Genomic DNA, 25,000 nt, shown 5'->3' on the forward strand with positions numbered 1-25,000 from the left:
TATATTATAATATATATATATATATATATATATATATGTATGTATATATAATATAATATATATATATATATATATATGTATATATTATATTATATATTATATATATAAAATTTACACACTTATTGTTAACGGGCAAAACAACTTCACAAGTGGATTTGTAAATCTCTTGTGTTTTGTTGCCTGTCAGGTCGATTCCTCAGTATATTAAGAAATGTAAAAATAAGATTAAAAAATAGCGTTAAGGAGAAGTAAAATATGAACATATGGGAGAATCAAGGCTTTTGGTTCCAAATATGGATAGAAGCATTTATTATTATGATTATTAAGAGAGTTGCTCTTACTGGGGTAATAAATCCACAATAATTCACCTGGCAAAATATTACTTACAAATAATCAACAAGCAGCTTTCATAGACTTGCTCGATTTTCCCTTCCAATTTTTCCTGTTATACTTTTTTGATTTTCAACTTGAAGAATATAATTTTTTTATAGCAATATCTTACCTACAAACGATCTGAATCACACCTCGCGTAGGAAGACAGTGAACCGTTCGAGAGGATTTTTTTCTTAAGTATGAGTCAATCTCCCTTTAAAGGAAACTCATGAACTGCTTCATGTAATGTGGGAGAAAGACACTCGGACTGAGAGAAATGATTTCTGTGCTGTTGCCACCAGGAAAAGCAAGGCAACGAGATTAAAGCAGCATAAAAAATAAACACGCCATAAAAAACCGGTCTATAAGGCATTTCAAACTGTGGATAACGGTATACCACAATGTCGTTCATGAAATGATATGAAGTCTGTGCCATTCTTGGTTTAAATATTACTTCGTATTTTTTGCCCTTGTTTAATGCTTGCTATGTTTACCTTGGGGAAACAAGTAGTTTTTTCGAGTTATATATCCTTGGGGTATTAGTATCAAGAGCTGGAAATCGATTCCGTAGCACCTACGAGGATTCAATATTAAATGAATTTGTATCCAGAATGAAATGATGTTCTATAATAGCCAATGGAATTTCACGTTTGTAAAGTGAATTCGTATTTACAGTGAAAATATAATTCGTTGTGCCAAAGTCAAAGAAGATTTTGACGATAAGCAAATGACTTCGTGTCAGGGATGATAACAGGACCTAGGCTAGATTCTAAAAGGAAGCAGAACTCCAGGCTAAAACTTAATTCTACAGCACTTAGCAGGTTTTTATGACCAAGAAGAGCAAAAACAACAGTAAGGAGTACGCATCATACTTAAACGAGATGTGAAATAAAGAACAACATTTTCTTTAAAACTATTGTACCTTTCAGGCAGTCTCGATTTTGAAGGGCAAAGGTCCATGTCGTGACAAGGTCAGACAAATTTAAGAACAAGCGATGAATAACAAATCTGTGACTTAATAGTCACAAGTACGAGATCTCTTTGTGTATCTGCGTTTATTAAAATACCAACGATATTTTAGTAACTGAATCAATTATAACAGAATTAGTGTGGGGAAGCTTTAGTCTCAGTTACTACAGATGTTCATTTGCATGTTTTCTGATGACTAGAAATCAATAAATACAATAACAGACAGTAATTACCAAAAGCTGACGTGGCTTTCACATGGCATAAATTACTAATGGAGAGAGAGAGAGAGAGAGAGAGAGAGAGAGAGAGAGAGAGAGAGAGAGAGAGAGAGCAAAACTTCTGCGATTGTCTCAACCTGACTGCGAATTCCGGGTACCACGAAGAACAAGCAAATATTAGGAAATGGCAAAGATTTCGTTGGAATTTTTCCCTGATCAAAGAGTTAATGAGTTCTTTGTGTTTGGGGAGACGGGTGGCTGAGCGCACTGCAGTTAACAAGCAACAAAGGATATTATATCGTCTGTTTTCTAGAATCTTTGGCATTTGTCAATTAGCCTGATATTTCGAGAAATTAAAATGTTTGTTTCCTAATTAAGGCAACTACACAACTAAGACCACACACACCTTTGTAGAGGATTCGAGAAGACATTTTCTTTCCTTTCGTAGACTAAATAACTATTTTATCATTTACCTATAAATGATTATAAAGGCGAATTATTTGTTCAAATCATAACTATCGTTATCTTCCGTCACCTTACTCACTGACCCACTTGTAACGTATTGGTTTTCGCATCACATATAACGCTGCAAGACTTCGGCAAATTGTCGCCAGGTATCCAGTCCCATGAAAACAGGAATTTGTCAAGTTGAAAAGAAAAGTTTTCAAGACCAACTACCCCAGTCATAAACCTGATTTAGATTGATTTGTTTTAAGTTCACCCTCAAGAAGAAGCTCGAATCTTTCTGAAGTGTTTCCACCCTTGCTAAACCACTCCTTTTTACATTCCTTGTCCTGTTTCCATTTCGCTGGGCCTGGGCTACAAAAGAATATTAGATTGACCTACACAGTAGAATACATACATCCAGAAAGACGCAATTCGTGTCTGACAAAACAAACATCGTAACCTTTTTCCATAGATACAACTGGTGTTTTCATAAGATCAAGGTTTTCCCAAACTACTTCAAATACCTCTTTGGGGTTTTACAGCAACGTTTCCCCAATAAAAAAAAAAAAGAAACACTTATATACTTATATCTATTACCGTTATTTCTGAATAATCCGAGGAAAGAGAACTGTGAAACAGCATTGTGAAAAGAAGATTACATTACCAAATTGTAAAGCGTTCTTGTCAGTCCTTCAGTAATGATATCTTGTTCATTCCTTTTATCAAGCAAATGGTAAATGATATATCTGATGTCTGTAGCCCTGGTCCTAGATATCCTTGAAGCTTTGCTTCATAAAACACGTTTGCAGGAGGCAGCAGTCACAGGACCGTCAGGAGTCCTATTATGTCGAAATGCCTTTTGAAATCCGTTAGCAATATTGCTAAGATAAAAGGGGAGGGGGTGAGGAGGCTTTCGGGGCTGGAAGGGGAAGTACTTTAGAAAAAATAAGAGCAAGGATTAAGATGATATGAGATGGTAGAAATAAATGGAAGAAAGATGACAGGAGGATATAAAGGATGCAATAACAAATGTGAATATCTATTGTTAAATATACTAAAATCACTTTTATCCTTTTTAGAACACCTGCTCTTTAATATTCGCTAAACTCTCTCTCTCTCTCTCTCTCTCTCTCTCTCTCTCTCTCTCTCTGTAGACTAGGTAATCAAATCAAACCTAAGAGAAGAATGTGATAGACCTAAAATAAGTGGGCGCAGATGTTTTGCAGTCATTAGTCTACATATATACTTCCATTCTCTCTCTCTCTCTCTCTCTCTCTCTCTCTCTCTCTCTCTCTCTCTCTCTCTCTCTCTGCCGATAAGGTAACCTACTCAAAGAAAAGCTAAGGAGATAGATAAATCTAAAAAAGGAGAGTTCAGATATCTTGCAGCCATTTATCTACATATATAAAACCCCATCTCTCTCTCTCTCTCTCTCTCTCTCTCTCTCTCTCTCTCTCTCTGTTTTGTGGGGATTAGGAATTACCTTATATCAAACTGAAGAATAGGCTGACGTCATCTGTGTATAGCTTACCAGCCTAACGAGTTGATAGATTTTGATAATTATGTGACATCAAAGTATTTAGCGATGTGATGTCCGGGTTTCAATTTGGCTGCCTGTGGCATGATCAGAATAATTGATGCCCTGCGTTCATAATTCAAATTATTCGATTAATGGATAACTGTTATCTTCATATCATTTCCATATATTTAGCCAGTTGCCTGCTCGCGTCTCGTAGATTTTACTGAGAACTAATCATTGTGGTGATAAAAGTTGAAAATGAGCATCATGAATATTTGCGGACGGCTCCCGCGGTTACTCAGCCAAAAAAATATGTACAGTATTAATGTAAAATGTCAAATATTCTGCACGAGCTGAAGCTTGCTGGTTTTTATTACGATTTTCTGTTCCATAAATTATGGTAACATTATTGTTACTGATGATCATAAGGAAGACGGTTATAAGAGTAACTGGACTTGCAATATCAATAATGATATCAATAAGGATAATAATGGCAATATCAATAATGATAATAATGGCACCAATGCTACTGTTTATCAGTAATAAGAACAAAAATGGTGATAACGATTCTGAATGCATCCTTAGTACTAATAATGGCAATGCTGACGATAATTATTGCACAAACTACAGATGATGACAGAGTAGTTATGTCAGTTAGCGTATTTTCTTTACGAAGAACATTCTTAAACTATAATTAGCTGTGAAGCTCTTAAACAAACATTCAGTACTACTGCTACTACTACTAATGACAGGACAGTCAATATAAGGCGCTCCTCATTAACTTATTCCACCCACAATGAAAACATTTGACTAGATTGCTAATAGTAGTAATAATGATACTTACAGAAGACGCTGAAAACCGGATTAAGGCATATGAGCCTATGTACATAATGAAGATATGGCATTTACGAATTTCCTGGATGAACAAACACGATGCGCGGACCAATTATCGCCACTATAAATGCTACCTTGCTTGCTTTCTTGTCTTTGCTTCCTGCATCGACTGACTCAGGGATAATGCTTTTTTCAAACGCAGCCGATGTCTATACATACATACATTTGTATGTATATACTAAATTTTATATATATATATATATATATATATATATATATAGATATATATACATACACATTAATAATTAGTCTATACCATATCATCCATTAAATGAGGCATATGGAATTCGTTCTTCCTTGTATTCTCTCACAGTACGCTATACCATAACAAAGAGTGACGAAATTATAAGATAAAATTAATGGAATAACATCTAAATAAAAGGAAACAAAACCTATTTTCGGGGTTCATCACTTTAAAGGAAAAACAAAAAGAAAAGATACCAGTATATATACGTGGATGAGGAGGAGGAGCTGTTTATGCTTTTATTTTAATTTTTTTTATCCTCTCGACTCACCAACAGAACCCGAAACTTTTTAACCTTTAATCGACCAAGTCTGAGTTTGTGAGGTTATGGGGGTCAGATAAATCCACCTGAATAACGTAAGGGTCTCTCTCTCTCTCTCTCTCTCTCTCTCTCTCTCTCTCTCTCTCCTCTGAACACCTAGTTTGTCTGAAAGAGGGCGTTGGATGCTCTCGGGGAGACATCCACTTTAGTTGGTGGGAGCTGCCGAGGCTGAATGGGCGTGGAGGGGTCAAAGGTTACGTGGCCGCTTTAAATCTCAGTTCAGGTGATTTTTTTTTCCTTTGCTTTTGTTTTTTTTGTTTTTTTTTTTTTATTTTACCTCTCGGAAGCTATTTCAATCCTACACTGTTGGTAATTTTTAGCACTGGGGGTGAATTTTTCGGGTGATTTCCTGCGGTCTTATTGCCTTTATATATATGGTGAAAGAGGTCATATTGTGATCTTTTTCACACACAAACACACACACACACACACACACACACACACATATATATATATATATATATATATATATATATATATATATATATATATATATATATATGTACAGCCTATATGAATACGTATGTAAATAAATACATGTTCACTAAGTTTTTATGTATATAACTGCTTCCCAACTCTTGTGTAGATTTGGTGAAACCGTCAATTTCGACTCAACTCTAATCAGTGGCAAGTGTAAGTTTCCCCTCCCATTAGGAATAGTGTGTGTTACGAAGTTTATTTAATGTCAAGGTTTCAGCTTGAGAATTAGGTTATATTCGAGATCCATTTTGAGCATCTCTCTCTCTCTCTCTCTCTCTCTCTCTTCTCTCTCTCTCTCTCTCTCTCTCGTACACACAGTTCACTCCAATCCTCCACGCTCCCAGTATTTCTTTGTGTTGTTATTGATAATCCAATTACCATCACCATTACTCCAGCTTTATCAACCGAGCTCAGTCTGGATACCTGTCAAAATCTTTTGCATCCGGTCGATTGAATTAAATGAATTAATTACGGTTTAACCCCCTTTACGCGATAAAGACTAATTTACCCGGCGACTAGCATCTTCCAGATTGTTAGTAAATCAAGTAGTGTTTGACTACATCTGGCATTTCTCTTCTTTCTTTGGCTTTTACATTTCTGTAGCTTTGATTTTGTTACAGAAAAGTTTTCCTTCCTTTATTTAGTGTTGTGTATTATTTATATACCACAAAATCTTTTTTTTTTCTCTTTCTCTCTCTCTCTCCTTATTGAACCTTTGGAATTTTATCTAAAATTTGCCGTTTGTCTATGCTGTGTTATATGCATGAGTTCTTCAAACAGGTAATAGCATATACTATATATATATATATATTATATGATATAATATAGTAATTAATATTATAATAATTATATAAAACATATATGTAATTATTATATTATATCATAAAATACATATATGTATATATATATATACATACTAATACATATATGTATGATATATATCATAAATATAATATATTTATACATACGATTATAATAATTTTTACATACATATATGTTATATATATATATATATATATATATATATATATATATATATATATATATATAACATATATGTGTGTGTGTGTGTGTGTGTGTGTGTGTGTGTGTGTCTATTGTTCAAACTATATTTGATTATTTCCACGACACAAGAAAATGAAGCAAGCAAATCACATACGTTAGAAATCAGACCAGTTTTACATCTTCAGCGAAAAATAAAAATAAAAAATAAGAAAATAGGATAAAAAGTCTGTCAAAAAGGTATTTGAGGCCCGCTGGAATTTACCAACTGTCTGCACGCAGCACCTTTAAAAAAATCCTACACTTATGCAAAAGATTCTTTTTATTTCTATTCAGATCTCATGCAAGGCACGCATGTCCTTGCATACCCTATTCACTTTATGGCATCCAGATTCTTTTTTTCTTTTCTATTGTAGCGAATTACTGTAACAGTGTGGTGTACACTGACTCGGCAATTATGTGTTGGAGCGCAGTGGGTAAATATGCTCGAGTTGACTGGAGTGCCTCTGGCTGCTGCTGCTGAAGTAGAGGCTGCGAGAAAACTGGTCCAGTTAGCTCGGAGCTGTCGAATTCAGAACAAGGAAGTCTCGATATCGATATGCTTTTGAACTCTCGCTCTCTGTTGGGTCTCTCTACTTTTTCACCCTTTCTATTATTTTGCTCTCTTTATTCTTGTTCTAAATTGATCAAATTGCAACGGGAAAACGAATTTGGAAAATGGAGTTTTTGGTACATTTTTTTTAACTTTTGCCTCTTTTTGGGTCTTTCCATTCTCTTAGTCTTTCTCTTCTTTCTCTTATAAAAATTAACTGCAAATGGTAAACCAGTTTAGGGCGAAGAATTTTTTTTTTAGATTTTTTGAACTCTTGTTTCCTATTTGGATATCCATTCTTTTGCTCTTAATGTTTTTTATGCAATCTGAATAAACTGCAACGAATTTAGAACAAGGAAGTCTCCATATGTTTTTGAACTCTTGCTCTCTTTTAAGCCTTTCTATTCTTTTGGTCTTTTTGTTCTTTATTTAATCTAAATAAACTGCAAGAAATGACCGGATTTGGAATAAGGAAGTCTCGATAATTTTTTTAAATGCTTGCTCTCGTTTTCTATTCTACTGGTCTTTCTGTTCTTTATTTAAATCTAAAAATAAACTGCATCAAATTGCAAGGGGAAATGAATTTGTAACAAGAAATTCTTCAAGCCTTCCTTCCGTTAACTCTTGCTCTAATCTAAATAAACAGCAAGAGCTCAACGAACTTTGAATCAGGAGGTTTTCAATAATTTTCTAATATTTATTTAATTTAAATTTCTTGATTAAACATTTTCTTGATTTAATTGAAATGAATTGCAAAGGAAGAACGAATTTAGAACCAGGAAGTCTTCAATAAATTTGTTCAACTCTTGGTCTTTTTAAGGCCTTTCTATTGATTTTGGTATTTCTGTTCTTAATTTAATTCAATCTAAATGAACTGTAAGAGCAAAATGAATTTGGAACAAGGGAGTCTCTATTAGGTCTTCCTACTGTTCTGGTCTTTCTGTTCCTATTTAATCAGATTGAATTGCAAAAAGAAGTTTAGAGAAGGAACTGCAAAAAGAAGTTTTGAAACTTACTTATCTGAACTCTTTCTATCCTGTATTTAATCTAAAAAAATCAGGAAGTTTTAAAGACTTAGTTACCTCTTGCTTTCTTTATCCTTAGTTTATTTTACTTTTTTACTGAATGTGTGAAAAAACTTGCAAATGTTCATCCTAACGGAATGTTCATGACAGTTATGATAATGAGCGAAGTAAGTTAAGCAGATTTTATCAGTGAGATTAGATTGACATTTGGGGATGTTCTGCATACTTCCCTCTTATAGCGCTATGAAATTTGAATGGTTCTTTTGACGATACGAGACGCCGTTACAAGCACAAATAGATCTACGATAAGAAAATATCTTTGGTATTTTGTATTTAACTTAAACGACTTAATGATCGCTCATTTGACAACTACGCCTTCAAAATGCTTTACTTGGTCACCCGAGAGCTGTTAAAACTGTCACATTCTTAACGGGAATACATGCGTAAAAACGCGATCGTTAAAAGGCTTTATGATCTTGCGTAGCTCCGTACGCACGGAAACCTGATCATATACGGCCAAAAAAAAAAAAAAAAAAAAAAAAAAAACTATCGCACGATTTGTGCGTGATTTAGAAAATCAGGAAGACTGCTATTAGTGGTATCTAGTTAAAATTATGAATACAAAAGTATATATATTATATATATATATATTATATATATATTATATATATATATTATATATATTCTATATTATATATATATGTTAATAAATGCATAGTACTTATTCTTATATTGAGGTGAATTCTGTAATATTTATGATTCAGTATTCGTACGTGTAGAACATGTTAAGAACACACACATGCACATCACAGACATTTACACGCACACACACATATATAATATATATAATATATATATATAATATATATATATATCTATATATATATATATATATATATATATATATATATATATATATATATATTGGAATCAGTCATGAAAAATATATCTTTATTATCTATAACACTGGTAACTGACGCATCTTATATCTGTTCTATTTTCAATCGTCATTTGAGTATTTTGTCCCTCTAAAATATATGAAGAAATTAAATAGGAAAAAATTAAAAGATTGACAAAAAGTACCAATATACGAGGCACTGTTTTTATCCAAATCCTTTGTTCAAACTAAGAAAATTATACTTAACTTTCGACTTTTCTTGAAGGTTTTTCTGTTCATTAGTGTGCCAATTCAGCCATCCATCATTATCATCATTACTGAATGACAGGTTTTTACTTGTAGATTTTATTTTTCTTTCCGAGGAAGCTTTTTCTCGCGATGATTTATGACGCTAGACAAGACTTCGATGTATAATTGGGGGCTTTTTTCTCCTGGCTTTGCACCTATCGGTGAGCTAAACACCCTAAATTGCTTTAATTATGATAATAAGAATTCAAGAGCGGCTGGTTTTTCAGGTAATTTACCCGGCGGTGATTGATTTAGCTCTGGTATTATTTGGCATTTTTGCCATCAATTAGGGGTTTCGCAGATAAAATAATCTTGAGGACATTTTTTTTCTCGACTGTAAAGTTAAAGCTAGTTTACAGCCAATTTTCGTTTTACTATCTCTGCTGATACTATTGCTAGTATTGATAGTAAAGGCTAGGCTATTTTATCATAATTGATATCAGTATTACCGTAACAATATATATATATATATATATATATATATATATATATATATATATAAATATATATATATATATATATATATATATATATATATATATATATATATATATATATACATATATATATATAAGAGAGAGAGAGAGCGGTTTTTATCCCGGTGATACGAAGACCACCTCGATGAAGCCATTCATTTGACCTCAACACATATACGTACAGTGATGCTCAAATCTCATGCGACATGACTCCATAGGATTTCGTTCAAAATTCATTAACCGGCAACCTTGCATGCTCCATATTTATCTATTATTTCAATGCGGAAACGCGATTATTGCATACAATAAGGCCATAATATGTTTCATAAGAGTGAAATCTGTCATATATTTCAAAACTGTAAGAAAATGTCACGTGTAGCAAATTTCCGAAAAAACTCTTGCGAAACATTTTCAGAACTTTCGTTCACACATAGCTGAAGCATTTGACCAAAATGAAGTCGTCATCAAGCATCAGTTCAAATTCTAAATAAAAAAAAACGAAAAAAATTGTCATAACATTAATACTGCTTCCAAAGCAAGCATAAAATTTGAAATAGTCCTATTTGATTACTTTTACACCCCAATGCTGAAAAAAATGTAAATATGTATATACAAAAGTAGAATGCGCCCATCACTATCAACGTGTGAGGGGAGCGTGTGTGACGTATCATTAGTGTCGATGCAACAACAACCACCCGATGTAACATAAGTAGGTCTACAATGAGTAGCGGCAATGAAGTTATCTTTAAAACATTTACTTGATATTTGTCAGAGGAATATTTGGGTTTTCATACATAATTATTTGTTATAATTTCTAAATATTAAAAAAAAATGATGGCATACAAGCAAATAGTCGCCTATGTAATTATTGTTTTTAGGCCTAGGTGTTAGATTTCTTTACTTTACACTTAACAGTCACATCTCTCTATTAACAATTTCTGGTCAGAAAGCAAATGAGGTTATCTGCACATTCTTGCACTTCAAGTTACCTTATGAAAGAATAAATTATAAACCAAAGCGAGCAGGACTTTTAAGAATATAATATTTTGAACCAGTTGAAAAACAAGTGTTCCATACGCCTTAATATTAATACTTATGATATTTCGATTAGTAGCCATCTTCTCCATATAATCAAAATCATCATCATCTTTTATTCCTCAAAGAACAGGTAATCTTTACAAATAAAAACATTAGTAATAGATTACATTTCAGAAGGCTTGGAATTTTTTTAGGCCTATAAATCATTTTGCAATATACAGACAGCTTGAACACAGGCTGAAAGTTCAACATTCAAAGAAAACTTCATATTCCTATCGTATTCCTCAAAGAACAGGTAATCTCAACATATAAATTCATTTGTAACATATTACATCTCAGAAGGCTTAGATGATTTCTTTAGGCCTATGAAACTTTTTGTAACATACAGGCAGCTTAAACACAGCATACACAGAAAACTGGTTGTAATTCATATTCCTACTTTGAAAATGTTGTTATGACTGTTGAGCATATTAGGTCTACTGTCATAATCCTGCAGTTCTGGTTAGGTTGACCAGTTCGAAGAGCATGTTAGGTGTGCTTTCACTGAAGGCACCGCTAACCTAATCACACCGCACTTTGAACTAAGCGACGTAAAAAAAAAAAAAAATCAGTTCAAATCACACAAATTACGAATCATACCTATGCATAGAAGGGATCATATTTGAATAACCATAAGGCAAAGAGGGCTAGCTGTGAATGCGGAAACTTGTCGACATGTATGAAATTAGAAAAGAAAAGTTTAACACTACTTGGCAACGTCACGTTAAGTCTAAGACTCTGAACAATACATAAAGAATCCTGTCGCATGAGATTTGAGGCACCACTGTACATTTTGACCTGGCACTGACCATTCATGTCTGCCAAGTTTCTCTCTTTCTTTCCTTCATCTTCCTCGATCTACCTACAACAGTCGACGAATAACCAGATACATAAGTCACTTCTTAAGTCATCTGAAAAGGGTAAATAAACGGGTGTAAGAACGGCTGTACTTCTGCGCCCATACCTTCAATATTGAATAATGAAAGAGTTTCGAGACTTCAAGTCCTGGTCGTAGAGATGTTACGTATTTCCCCGAAGATACGAACAAGGTAGTTAGAGATTTCGTCCAGGCCAGGGCAGGGGAAGGTCAAGAAAAGGCATTTGTTACATGCTGACTATCGTTAACACACACAAGAAGATTATAAAAAACATATGAATAAACCGTCTGTTTTATATATATATATATATATATATATATATATATATATATATATATATATATATATATAGTAGTATATATGTATATATATAATCCTCTTTACATAAACTTTCTAAAACGCAAAGGTCTTGGAATGGCCTTCCATGAAGTCACATAAATGACAGAAACTTCGAAAATCCGGTGAAGCCTCTTCCAAAAAGTGAACGATTTCCTCAAATCAAGTTGATGCCTTATAAGAATGTGAATCCGGTTGTGAACGTGTTTTGAATAAGAAAGTAGAATTTATACAGACGCTTGCATAATGAACGGTTTTAGACGAATTCGGCTGTCCATGTGTTAGGAGTACCACGTTAGTGACACAATCCTCCTGACAACCTCAATCACTGCACTTGAAGGTGATGTATGCAATAAAATCATAAACTTCACTTAGCCTTGTACAATGATGTAGGACTTGTAGGAAGCAGAAGCGATAAAAGAATGAGTAAAATAAACATTCATGTGGTTTATCCTAAATTTGCGAAGAATTATTTTGTTTACACAAAGGATGTTGAGAATCAGAATCGAGACGACGAAGGACGGAGTTTTTGACAAGAAATCCTCATTTTTTTGCAGCTTGAATTGTGCAAATCAGGAAATCCAAAAAGAAGAAAAACTTGGGAAAAAATCAAAGGTCAAATAAGATTTAAGATATTAAAACTCTACGATGGTACCACTGAAAATCATTAACTAATAATATTCAAAACTGCAAAGATGGATATAATGATGAAAATAATGACGATGAAAAGTGTCAGTCATAAAAACATTATAAAAGTGAAGAAAATGAGAAGGACAAAACGCATCAGATGGAACTCTGCCAGTCACCTTATCCTGATACAAAAGAATGATGAAAAATGACAATATAAAACGACACGACTTGAATTTCAAAGATGAACGCCCCTCCCTCAACCCCCCAAAAAGCAGTTCAAAATTATCAATTGCTGTTTTCCGTGACGAGGGCATTTGGATCCCAGTTGCGACGACAGTAGGAAATGGCAATAATAAGGGCTAATGAATTGCCATAAATTAAAAACAGACAGAGGTATTTCGACAGGTAGATAAAGGGCACTTGACGCTAACCGACGCTGATGAGCAAAGGACGCCGGCAATTAGAGAGGCTGTCCACTTAAATAAAAGACTTTTGCTTTATTTATCAAAAGAGTTCGGAGAAGTTGCAACCGGATATATCGTGGCACAAAACAACCTTGGTTTTGTTTCCAGTTATTTAGCTGTATAATTGAAATTATTCATGTAAGGTTCCAGTAGTATTTATTAATTCTGTAAATAATTACATTAGGCTTTTTGCAACAATATAATTTACCATATATTTGCACATTTCAGTTTTTATTTGTACTATGATTATATCTGCAATATCACTAAAATTTATAAGCAATTCTGACAAACTATTATTAAAGTTACTACTGTTAAGATGCGGAAATTGTCCGCATAGAAAATTCTGAAGAATGAAAATTCCAAATAATTCTTTACATGATCACTTCGCCCAGTTTCCTGGTCCAAAAATGACTTTTACGTTGCACTGTTAGATTGATACACGAATTTACAACGAGACCTCCCTGTGGTGGACCATCAATTAAATTGGTCGAAAGATCACCCGGCCAGGTAGATAGGTGAGTGATAATAACCGACGATTAAAAGGAAAATATGTTAATCGCAAGAGAATGGTTTATATATCTAATAAACGCGTCAACTGGGCAGAGTTATTATGCAAAAAGCCTAGTTGTAAAACGTTTCTGGTGGCTTGTTGACTGTATTAAAGCAGATTCTATCGATCTCAAACCTATATTGTATCCGTAAGTAGAATTCGTTCGTTACAGGCTTTCATATACAACGTTCCTCTGTTCTTCCCTTGTTGAATCTATTCCTTTGCCATCTCTTTAATATTAATGGAAAAAAAACAAGAAACAATGTCGGGGCAAATGTGTTTGATATCTGATATACATGGCTGTGCTGATTAGCCATAAATTCTCTTGTTTAGTATTAGTGGAATTTAAAATTTTCATTTTCAAATAAGAGGTCTCCATAAACAGGGGACGTTGTTTCACAAAAGTATAAAAAGTAAACTTGTGAACAAAATATATATAAGAAATAATGCAGGAGAACCGTACCCATGGGCGAGTTACTTATAAAGCAATCGTTTTGAAGATGTTATACCTAGGGCACGAACAATAAAATTGCTAGAAACACTCGTTTATCCAGGCTCTTGAAAAATCCTTATGAGACGTTGCACGGTGATCGTGCTTGCAATAGACGCTGCTGGTCTTGTTGCAATGTTCGCAAGCAATTTGAAAAACTGACCAAAATTTCTAAGATTATTTGAGTTCTAAGTTAGGTACAGCATTTATTTTCTAGGGTTATTAATAAACGAATCTCAATGGTTATCAGAATTACTTAGGTTATTATAAAATTTCTAAGATTAGTAGAGAACTTCTAAGGTTATTAGAGAAGTCCTAAAGTTATTGGAGACAACTTTTGTTTGTCAGCCTTAACGAGAAGTGCCATTAAGAAGTGACCTGTTGATGAACTGACATTCGAAGGAAAACTGATTTTGTTCAAGGCGAGACTCAATTTCTCTCTCTCTTTCTCTAAATCACTTTTCTCTCTCTCTCTCTCTCTCTCTCTCTCTCTCTCTCTTTGCGACTGTCTTCTTCACATACGACCAACTTTAGTTTCTAGTTTTAACGAGAGGTGTCATTAAGATGTTGCGGGATGATGAAGGAGTTGTTGAAGAAATATGTTTTGTTCAAGATGACACAAAACCTTTTCTTCTTTCGAAATCGTTCTCCTCTTATTTGTAGAGCTTATTTAAATCTCTGGCTTTAACGAGAGGTGTCATTAGGAAGTGACCTGTTTATGAAGCAATTTGAAGAAATATTGCATTTGTTCAAGGGGGCACTGTAATTTTTAATACTGATCTCTCTCCCTCTACTCTCTCTCTCTCTCCCTCCTCTCTCCTTCTCTCTCTGTATGTATGTGTGTATATATATATCTATATATATATATGATATATATATATATATATATATATATATATATATATATATATCCGTTCTTAAAGTAAGACTATCATTAACCTAAGGAGTTTCAAAAGATCGTAAGAGAGATCTTGCATTCTTCCAGAGCATCTAATGTCACCGACCGACTTATAAAACTCGTCTGTTCCGTGTCTCAGGGTATGAAAAAGAGAGCGAGAGAGGAGGCAAAAAAAAAAAAAAGCAATCTGGGAACGAACTTAGAACATCACGACTCTGTTAAACTGGGTCTGCAAGGAGAAGATATTTGACTGATTAAAAAATTCAGTTACAAAGAAGCGTAGGTGGTCATACAAAAGGGACTGGGAAACTGGAATGTGGCCCAATATTAAAAAGTAGAAAAAAAATAACCTTATTTTTTATCAAACGTCAAAGGAGTCGTTGATTGATTAGTTTATGCGAATTGGCTCTGCAATGACTCTGACCATCGAATCCGTCAAAGTCAAGACCCAAATTAATTTGAAAATGTCACAGACTTGGCACATTGGATTAAATCCTCTGAAAATGACGTTTGTTTGGTATATCAGGTTAAATGATCTGGAAAAGGCACTTGCTTGGCATATTGGCTTGATAACCTGCAAAAAATTGATTTTGTGAGATTGCTTTGATAAGCATTGGGTGGTTGATTGATTGGCCTGAGTCAAACTTGAGTTCCTGTCTCAGAAATCCCGTATTTTATTTTAATCCAGTTCGAGAGATTAATTTTATCAAGAATCAAAACGAACCAGACATTTCTGTTCACAAATGACTGACCTTCTGAGGTGCATGCTTCAGGTCAAAGCTTCAAAACTTTGTGTTTATGAAACGCTCATTTCCGATACACATTTACTGTATCTTCCCTCACATTGCTTCATAAGCAGTGCTAGAGGTCTTCGGTAGTCTCGCTTTTGTGAGACAAGTACAAAAGATTTCTTTCCTTAAATCACGTGATTATTTTTGGTGTATACACTTGTTTCTGAATAATACCTGATTTATCTATTTTCGTAGAACAAATGCAAGCTTTTACTGTTTTGTAAATCTTAGAGAAGGTTAAATTTCCTTGCATGTGTCCGAGTCATACTACGTATATTGTATGATCTTTCATAGGTAGAAGTACTGTGCTTATTTAGGATGATTTATATTCTGTGAAAAGAAAACTGATGTATCTTCTCACTTTCAGACTGCGTGAAAACCGGCCAGCTGAGCAGCGTGTGGGTCCCTGCCCGCCGAAACTTGGAACTGAAGAGAATCGACAGACCCGACACCCAGTCACGACTAACGGCCACAGGCAACGTCGAATACGACTGGATGAGCGCCCACTACAACAGAACATCCGATGACATCACTCTCCTACCCTTCCCGAAGTACATTCACGAGAGAAAAGGAATCATTTGCGTGAAGAGAAATCAAAATTAACGAGCATCAAATGCTTCAAAATTTACTCTCATTTTTCCCCCCATACGCTAAAACCATTAGAAATAAGCTGTACGTTTTCGAAGTGCTGTTAGTGCACGGATCCAATGAAGATAGTAGATTTAAGAAAGAGTGGAAGTAATTTTTTTTGTTACAATTAATTTAGAGTGAATGCTAAAATAGATATAAGGTTTTTTCTCCGCAGGAAATTAGCTGAAACGATTTGAATGAATTCTGAAGTATATTATAGAATTTACATTCTTTTTACACAAGAAAATTCATTGAAACGAGATAAATGAAATTGTTATTGCTATCACTACAGAAGCTGCAAGAGTTGCCACATGAAAAAAATTCTCTTCAATCATATTACCACAAAATTTTAATGATTCTCTTATATGTCCTAGAGACCTTTCATATGGTCGAAAGCATCCTTAAATATATAACGTAAAATGATAAAGAGAATGTTAAAACATATTCTTTATGATATCATTTTGAGTCCAGAATCGTTACACAACTTGGGCTTAAAAAAAGTAAGATTTAGAAGTGGTAAGAGGACTGTGCGAGTGTTCCTGTCCTAGTTTCCTTTCTTCCTTACTTTTCAGTTGTTTTTATTTTCACTTTATTTGCACTTCTTTGCTCTTGAGTTCATCCGGTTTACCCTAAATCTCCCACTTCCATTTCTTTAGTCAAATTAACGTCATACCTCTTACATTATGCAGGCCATTTTTCAGTTGCTTTGTAATACTGGTTCAATTAGTACGTCTTCTCGAATTGTGACGTCACTGAATAATATAAGTATCTTAACTTCGCCAGTTAAGTACGTTTTGTAAACAGAAGCTGAGCCATGCTTTTCATTTTCCCCAAAACAAAATTAAATTAAGATAAGCTAAATAGTAGGCAATCAAAACAAAACCTGTAAAGAACCTTGCGTTGTACATGACTAAATCTCGTTTGAGTTCTGGAGTCAGGTTAAAATCCAAGTAATGTAGTTTTGTAGTCATTGGAAAATGTTAAATTTTGCAGAGATACTGGAGATTGCAACCTCTCTCATCAGCCTGTTGTAAGAGTTTTCGATAACGCAATAATTTATGCAGCTTCTTCTCTCTTGGGGCTAACCTAGATAAAATGTTCAGGATAAACAAGTGAATTTTGATGCTCAACTATTTCGTAAAAAAGAAAGAAAAACTTAACGATTTCGTTTAATGCAGCTCATCGTATCCCATTTCTCTGGTTGAAAAAGCCATTGCTACATAGGAGTTAATGAGTGCTTTGTGCAAAATCTATTCACTGGTAAAGAAATGGACCACTGACATTTAAATAATGTAAATCTCATGGTTTTGCGAGAATCAAACTATTTATAGAAATGGTAATTTCTTTTCTGAGGATGATTTTATGATTATCAGTAGAAATAATATTGAATGATTACGAGAAACAAAGATTCCAGAAGAAAGTTTGTCAATGAAAGATCCGAGTGCCTGTCATAATATTCTTCATGGACAAACATAATAATTGATCATTGCCGTTGATCTGTTGTATGATGAGTATTTTTCTTATTATTTTTTTTTGTCTTCCTAGTCCAATATTATTGTATTAATATGTATTTTATTTCTGTGTAAGAATGTTTAAGTCTTGATATCAGACGAATGTTGAAACTTCCCTTAGTCTTATGTCATGTTTTTGCTCAGGTAAGCTAAATTACTCATGAAACTATTGCTCATTTTCCCCCAAAAATGTCTTTCTAACTTTTCAGGCCTTTCTTTTTTCGGCCGTTTTCGTTGTTATTTTCAGTTTTTTTCTTTTACTTTTTTTTCTCACATGTTTCTATCTCTATATCCGCTTTTCCAGAAGTTCTTCGTTTCTTTTTATAGCATTTTATCTTTCTTTCTCGGCTCTTAACTTCTCCTTTTTGCAGAACATTAATTTTCCCTTTTTCCAGAATTTTCAAGATCATATCAAATAGATTTCAATGCCTACTTACGTTCAGAAATGGTTCGTTTGTCTTTAAAATTTGGAAAAAAAAAATCTTCTGCCACTAAAAATACAGCATATTAATATTTCAATTCCTCCATAACTTCGGACTCTGAGATTCATCATCTCATATTAACCTATAAAATAAATTTTTATATTCTATAATATAATTCTTCGTTTTCAAAAAAGGCCTACTAGGTCGAACACTTTGGGTTCTTAATTTTGAATGACTGTTTTCCTAGATTATATCGTACTTCGAGATTAAATAAAAAAAAATTATAAAACTTATTAACAACAATGGAAAATCGACACAACTCATTGTGATAGCTCAGTGGTTGAGTTTCCCCAATGCTTTTTGTTGTTACCATTTTCTTTACCTGTTAACCATTTTCTTTACATAAGTGGACGCCCCATTTTCTAAATATGGGCGCCTCCCTTTTTCTTTACATTGTTTATTTCTAGTTTCAGTGTGCTCACATTTATTGTATTTTTTTCTTTATTTGAAATAATATCTCACTAATAATAAAAAATAAAAGGTTGGAATGAAGTTCGACTTAGATCGGTAGTACGTTTGTGAAAATATCTAATAACAATAGCAATAGACTTTACTTTAGAAAAAAAAGTCGGAAAAACTAGTGCTATATATTAATATTTTTCATATCGGAATTTGAATATTTTAGTAAAGAAGAGCACAGCTTGCATTTCTGTTGTCTTTGTCTTGTCTTGATGTTCACTGTATCTGATTCCAAATGAAAGCTGTTTGATCCTATGCTATTTTGCCTTATGATGAGAGTCCTAAAAGCTACACTTTAAGAGCACTACAACTAAGGACACGCGTTAACGAGATGTGGTTAAATGTAGGCACTGTTCACATTACTAAAAATTCTAGGCAAACATTTCGTCTTTTCACTTTCTGTCTGGTAAGAAAATATTGTCTTACGTAAAAGAAATAACTGTAACACCACGGAGGAACCTTTTCCCGCCTGACCTTTGGGAAATATCTTCGTAATGTCTTTTTCCTCTGAGACTGAATATGAGAAATTTCCTCCTATGAACTTTTTTCCTCTTTGTATATTCTTCTCGCTGCCGTCTCTTTATCTCATTCTTCATATGTTCTAACTACAGTTTTTCTTCCGTTTTGTTTTTGTTGGACGATTTCAACATTGATCTGATATCCTGACCTCTGGCTCATATTTACCCTACAGTTCTTGTTCGTTTTGATGTTGTGTACGCGTCTTTGTATATATAAATATATCTATATATCTGTAGATTGTACTTAACCGTTGTAGTTGGATAAAGACGTTATTTTATTACAATAAACTCTGAGTTTTTTTTATTCATTTTTTTGGGACAACGTATTAAACAGTGAAGGACCACCTGTATTAAATCGAGCATTAATGCTTGACATGCTTTCAATATGTGGTCGCCTCAGGAAGATCAAATAGGTAACAATATCACTTCTATGCAAACCACTAACACAGCAGAGCTCAGAGAAATGTACCTGGCAAAGTGCCAGATCGCCGCTTTTTATTTAGTAGTAAAGATAATTACATTAATGCCCCAATACTGATGCATAAACACACCTACAAGCAAAATCACTGTAAAACACAATGTTTCTCGCAGAGATTACGTAAACTTCATGCTGAAAATCTCCTGGGATATTATTTGAAAATACCTCCATTATGGGATTCCGACTCCACTTAGCAAGACCAACAATTTGTTCTTAAGAAAATAACTTCAGGGAAGCCCTAAAAATGCCTAGCTACTACCGCCTTTATGAGAACTTTGTGAATCTTCTATGAATAAAATAAATATATTAATAAAATACATATATGAATATCTATAGATATTAATAAAATACAGATATGAATATCTATAGATACCACAACGGAAATGAAAAGGGAATGTGAAATTACGATTTTTCCTTACAAAAACCTTTTCGAGTCTAATTTTTACATATTTCCTCGAAGTGGTTTTAATCAATACGCACCAAATGAACATTTTCCGAAAAATACATTCTATACTTGTGGACTACATCAATACCAATATTTAGCATCTAGTGCACCGAAAAATTATCATAAAATCGAAACAGAGTGACTAAATAGCCCTATTTTCAGTAAGGTTGCTCTTGACACATTCACCATCAAGGCGTCGGTGGGTTAAATCGTTTTAACACCAGGTTACAAACGCAAGTAATACAACCAAAATTCAGCAGACTTTGTGTTGTCAGATAAAACTGTTGCTCAAGTCTTAAGTCAAATACTTAGTAGACCCCCATAGAAAAGTACTAAATGACCTGAATTACTCAGTGCGAAAGGCAAATGGCTCTCAGGTTAGTTAAGCATTCGTAATGGTCAAACAAGCGTTAAGTCTCTTGTAAGATGTCACAGTAACCATGAGTGATTTGTTTGCACCTATTAGAAAATGTCTGAGGAATGGTGGGTCCACACTGGGAGTGTGGAGAGAGCAAGGATGACCTTTCCCCTTCCCAATTTTAAATCATGATATGGAAACTCACGCTTCATATTGTGCTTTCACTTTTCTATAGAGAGAAAGCTAGAGCATAATATGACACACACACACACAGAGAGAGAGAGAGAGAGAGAGAGAGAATTTACCCCTTACTGGTGTTACGATTTCCTCGCCGAGGTTAGGGGGGCTGGTTCCCCTAACCCGGCCTTTTTCAAATAATGAAATATGACTTTGGACGGAGCACTGGTCGCATGCATCTTATTGGAGAGAGATTAGGAGAGAGAGAGAGAGAGAGAGAGAGAGAGAGAGAGACTCAGTACCTAGGGGAAATCTGATACTGCCGGTGGGAAATATATTTTCTAAATCTGACATTAAGAAGGAAGCTTCCAATTTCCTTTAATTTCATCCTTGGGGGAAGGACTGAAGGAAGGAACGAATTTAACCACGAAAAGATGAATTTCAACCTTTTTCATTTCTACGCTGGTGTTACGGAATTAATTTTATCTTTAATTTTAGCCCACTGTGTTATTGGCATTAGATTTGATATTAATTCATAACTTCCTTTTAAGTTTTTCAATATCTTATTCATTCTTTATTAAAACCTATAAATAACGACCTACAAGAGTATCGATTACAAAGAGAGGTTCTGTAATGTATCTTTTATGCGTTATTACGAATCGTTTGTTTATATATGAAAAAAATTGTATTTCCATGTTATAGGACTGTATACTATTCCTAAATCATGCTCTATAACATGCTCTATAAGACATCGTGTTCTATTACTATATAATTTCATTTGCACATATGACTTTAGTTATACGATTTATTACCTTTTATATGCTTATTTCAAGTGTCGTTAAGTTTACTTTCCTATTTCTAATATGATAATTCGAATCTTTACAAGATCAAATCCTTTTATAAGGATGCATTATTTTCATACGTTATCGTTCTCAATATTGGCAATAAGTTTTTCCATGTATTTAGAACCATCTTATCCCCAATTATTAAGCTGCTACTATATCATTTATGCTTCAAAAGATTTAAGATAATTTCAGGTTTTTACATACAACTGTTTGTATTGCAGAAAGTTATTCTTCAGTATCTATTTCGTGTTGGAAAAGATAGTAATTACGTGCCATAAAATACTATGCCTTAGGTAGCGTAAGATATATATGTTATGCGGTATTAATTATAGTAACATAAGCTTGGTCAGGATTTATAACTAGCCCTTTTAACATCATTTTTATGTTATGAGAGATATATCTCCCACCCGCCATGAAATATGTTTCTCATTCATTACACGATAAATCTCATAAAAGCATGACACCGGGGATAAAAACCATACTCGGGTTCTAAAGGCAGTATCTTTCACGCCTTAATGAAATGTATTTCTCACATCGTCCACGATGTATTTCTCATATATACGACGCTAGACAGTCATGGCAGAAGCAGAATGAGACACAGGCAACAGTTACCCGTTGATTACAAACAGGTATAACAACAGCAAGTAGCATTTCAGTTGAAGTACGAAACGACCGCCTGGAATGATCCTCCATGAGTGGCTCCATGATGATGACGAGCTTCCCCGCCATTAGCTGCTCATTTCCATCAGTAATTTCGAGTAATTAGGCTGAGTGCCTAAGTAATTATGGATTATCGAATGCATTTCCTAAAGGATGGTTCCATCTGCGAGGCGTTGATTATGCTCGCCATGTTATTCTACCGTAATGACTTGGGCGATGATATCAAAATGGATGCATGATGGTTGGTGGGCGCTTAGTCACAGAGCTCTTTGGATCATTTGTAAGTTCTTACTTTTTTACGGTGAGATTTATTATGCACCATTAAAAACAACGGATAGAAAGATCACTGGAATATAGGGCAGCAGTCTAGATAATAAAGGACTTGTTTACCTGGGTTCAACACCCAAATTATCACATCAATAGTAATGAGCACCAAAAGACTGTTAAATAAAATACCTAAGCGTGTATTTTTTTTTTCTTTTTTTTCACGGAGAGAACTCTCACTGCTAATGGAAAACGCATAGGAATTTGCCAACGTTCACATAAAAAAAAGTAGCATTATTTAACGTTCATTTTCGATCTAACAATTTTTTCGGCCTATTTTCAAATAAACAACTTCCTTGGTCTCTAGGGAGATGAAAATATTTTCTTATATAAATACTCGGTATTCTACCAACACGTCTACATCTATCTATCACTCACTTAATTTCTTAGTCTCATTCAAATAGAATACCTACCAATCTAAATCTATCCATCACTCACTGAATTTCTTAGTCTCATTCAAATACAAATAAACAACAGAACACGAATAGAAAGTAATATTCGCCGTCCGATTCTGCATTTAAAAAGATTGTTTCGTCTGTCGAACCTACATTTACCAAAATGAAAAAAGAATAAATAAATAAAACAAGTCAGTGTTCGTCTTGCTACGTCTGTTTGTCTGTAACGTTTCCTCTTGACATCTCGAGGAGGAAAAGGACCTCATTGGGGGCGTGTGTCTCCTCCTGGCACACAGGGAGGGAGTCATTACAAACACTTCCATGCACCACAAGGGGACGCGACCTCTGGATCTGGCATATTCTCGCAAACTGAGAATTAATTTTGCCTTAGTGTGACCTGAGGCAGAAGTGCGTGTGAGCAGGCAAGCAGCAAGGCAAAAGAAGAGACGTGCTTGACAGACCAAAGAGACGGAGAAGAAGAAGGAGGAGATTGCAGAGTTGCGTAAGTTAATTTCTTTTATTTATTTATACACATTTTTTTTCACTGCGTCTTATATCTTTTACTGCTTTCGTAGATAGCATTTAAAACTGTAGTGTCATAAGTGCACTTTTCGTTCTTTTTCATCGCTTTTATATCTGTAACTGTCTCTGTAAAGGCGTGGGATGAGATATTAAAGTATTAATACCATGAAGATATATAAATATACATATTTTTCATGCCTTCTTTTTAACGGTCTTAAATCTTTTACCGCTTTCATGGAAATAATTAAAAAGTGTAGTGACATCTGTACATTCATTCTTTTTCACTTTTTTTTTCTCAAAATCTCTTTGGAAAGGCGTAGGACAGCATAATAAAGTGTTACTACCATTAATGTAAAATGATTAAGAATGTAAGAGAGTTTTCCCTTATGATACTTTTCTTAACTAAAAAATGTGATAGATAAAAGAGGGAAAGAGGGTCCCGGTTTCTTGCAGTCCTTAGTCTACTTACTTGCACACACACTAACTCATACCTATCATCAGTACACGGAAAATTGTAGACTGCGTGTTACTCCTGATCTGCTGCGGTTTTTCTCTAAGCTATTATAGAAAGACTGATGCTTAGTGTTAGAAATTCACAACATACATGATAAGGGGACAGTAGAAAACAAGCATACAGACCGTTGGATATTAAAAAAAAAAACACACATAAACTTAGTTTGCTTTTAGTAAAGAAGTTCTATAGGCACGAATCACCTAGTGCATGGAGAGATTACTTTTATCACAGCCATTTTTATTATGCAATGGGTAACGAATGTTTTCAATAAATACTGTTCGCTTTTGTGTTGCCATTGAAAGTCCTTATCGAGAGTCCTTCGCATTCAGAGAGAATCTTATGCATTAAAACCATTATATAAGTGCTTCCGTGTGTGCGTTTTAAAACAAGTGCTTTTCAGAACTTTACATGATTCAATCAACGGAACGTAATTCTTCATTCACTAATAATGTATCAAAAAAAGCCACTACGTTATTACTACGTCATTTTCCCTTGAAATCAGTGGCACAAGGCAAATTGTAAGGAAATAATTACTATGACAATTAATCTTGAATTAAGTCTCTAATAATTAATGCGAAATTAAGTCTTAAATTTAGTCTGTAACCTTACGTAATCAGCATTAAGGGAATCCATAGGCTGCTGAACTGAGAATGCAGACAAGAGTACAGGACATCCCACACACTATGCCACTCCACAGGCACAGGTCATCAACCTCATACAGCGCTCCATTCATCTCTGTCTTAAACAAAATCCTTGACCTCGTGGATACTACTGGATGCAAGAGATACTGGCAGAAAAGAATGTCTTTATCCTTCTTTTATC

The 25,000-nt window shown here is 34.1% G+C and overlaps 1 protein-coding gene and 1 long non-coding RNA gene across 3 annotated transcripts in view; one reads left to right on the forward strand and one right to left on the reverse strand.

Moving 5' to 3' along the window:
• Positions 1-19,748, forward strand: part of LOC135223505 (uncharacterized) — a 139,604-nt gene extending 119,856 nt beyond the window's left edge. The window contains exon 4 of the mRNA XM_064261951.1: positions 16,228-19,748. Within this exon, the coding sequence (XP_064118021.1) occupies positions 16,228-16,463 (236 nt within the window). The 3' untranslated portion in view covers positions 16,464-19,748. The remainder of the gene's footprint in view (positions 1-16,227) is intronic.
• LOC135223510 (uncharacterized) overlaps positions 1-25,000 on the reverse strand; it is a 757,812-nt gene that overhangs the window by 463,105 nt on the left and 269,707 nt on the right. The gene's annotated exons all lie outside the window — the stretch shown is intronic.

Source organism: Macrobrachium nipponense, chromosome 20 (assembly GCF_015104395.2).
Source record: "Macrobrachium nipponense isolate FS-2020 chromosome 20, ASM1510439v2, whole genome shotgun sequence".
In the NCBI taxonomy this organism is placed as follows: Eukaryota; Metazoa; Arthropoda; class Malacostraca; order Decapoda; family Palaemonidae; genus Macrobrachium; species Macrobrachium nipponense.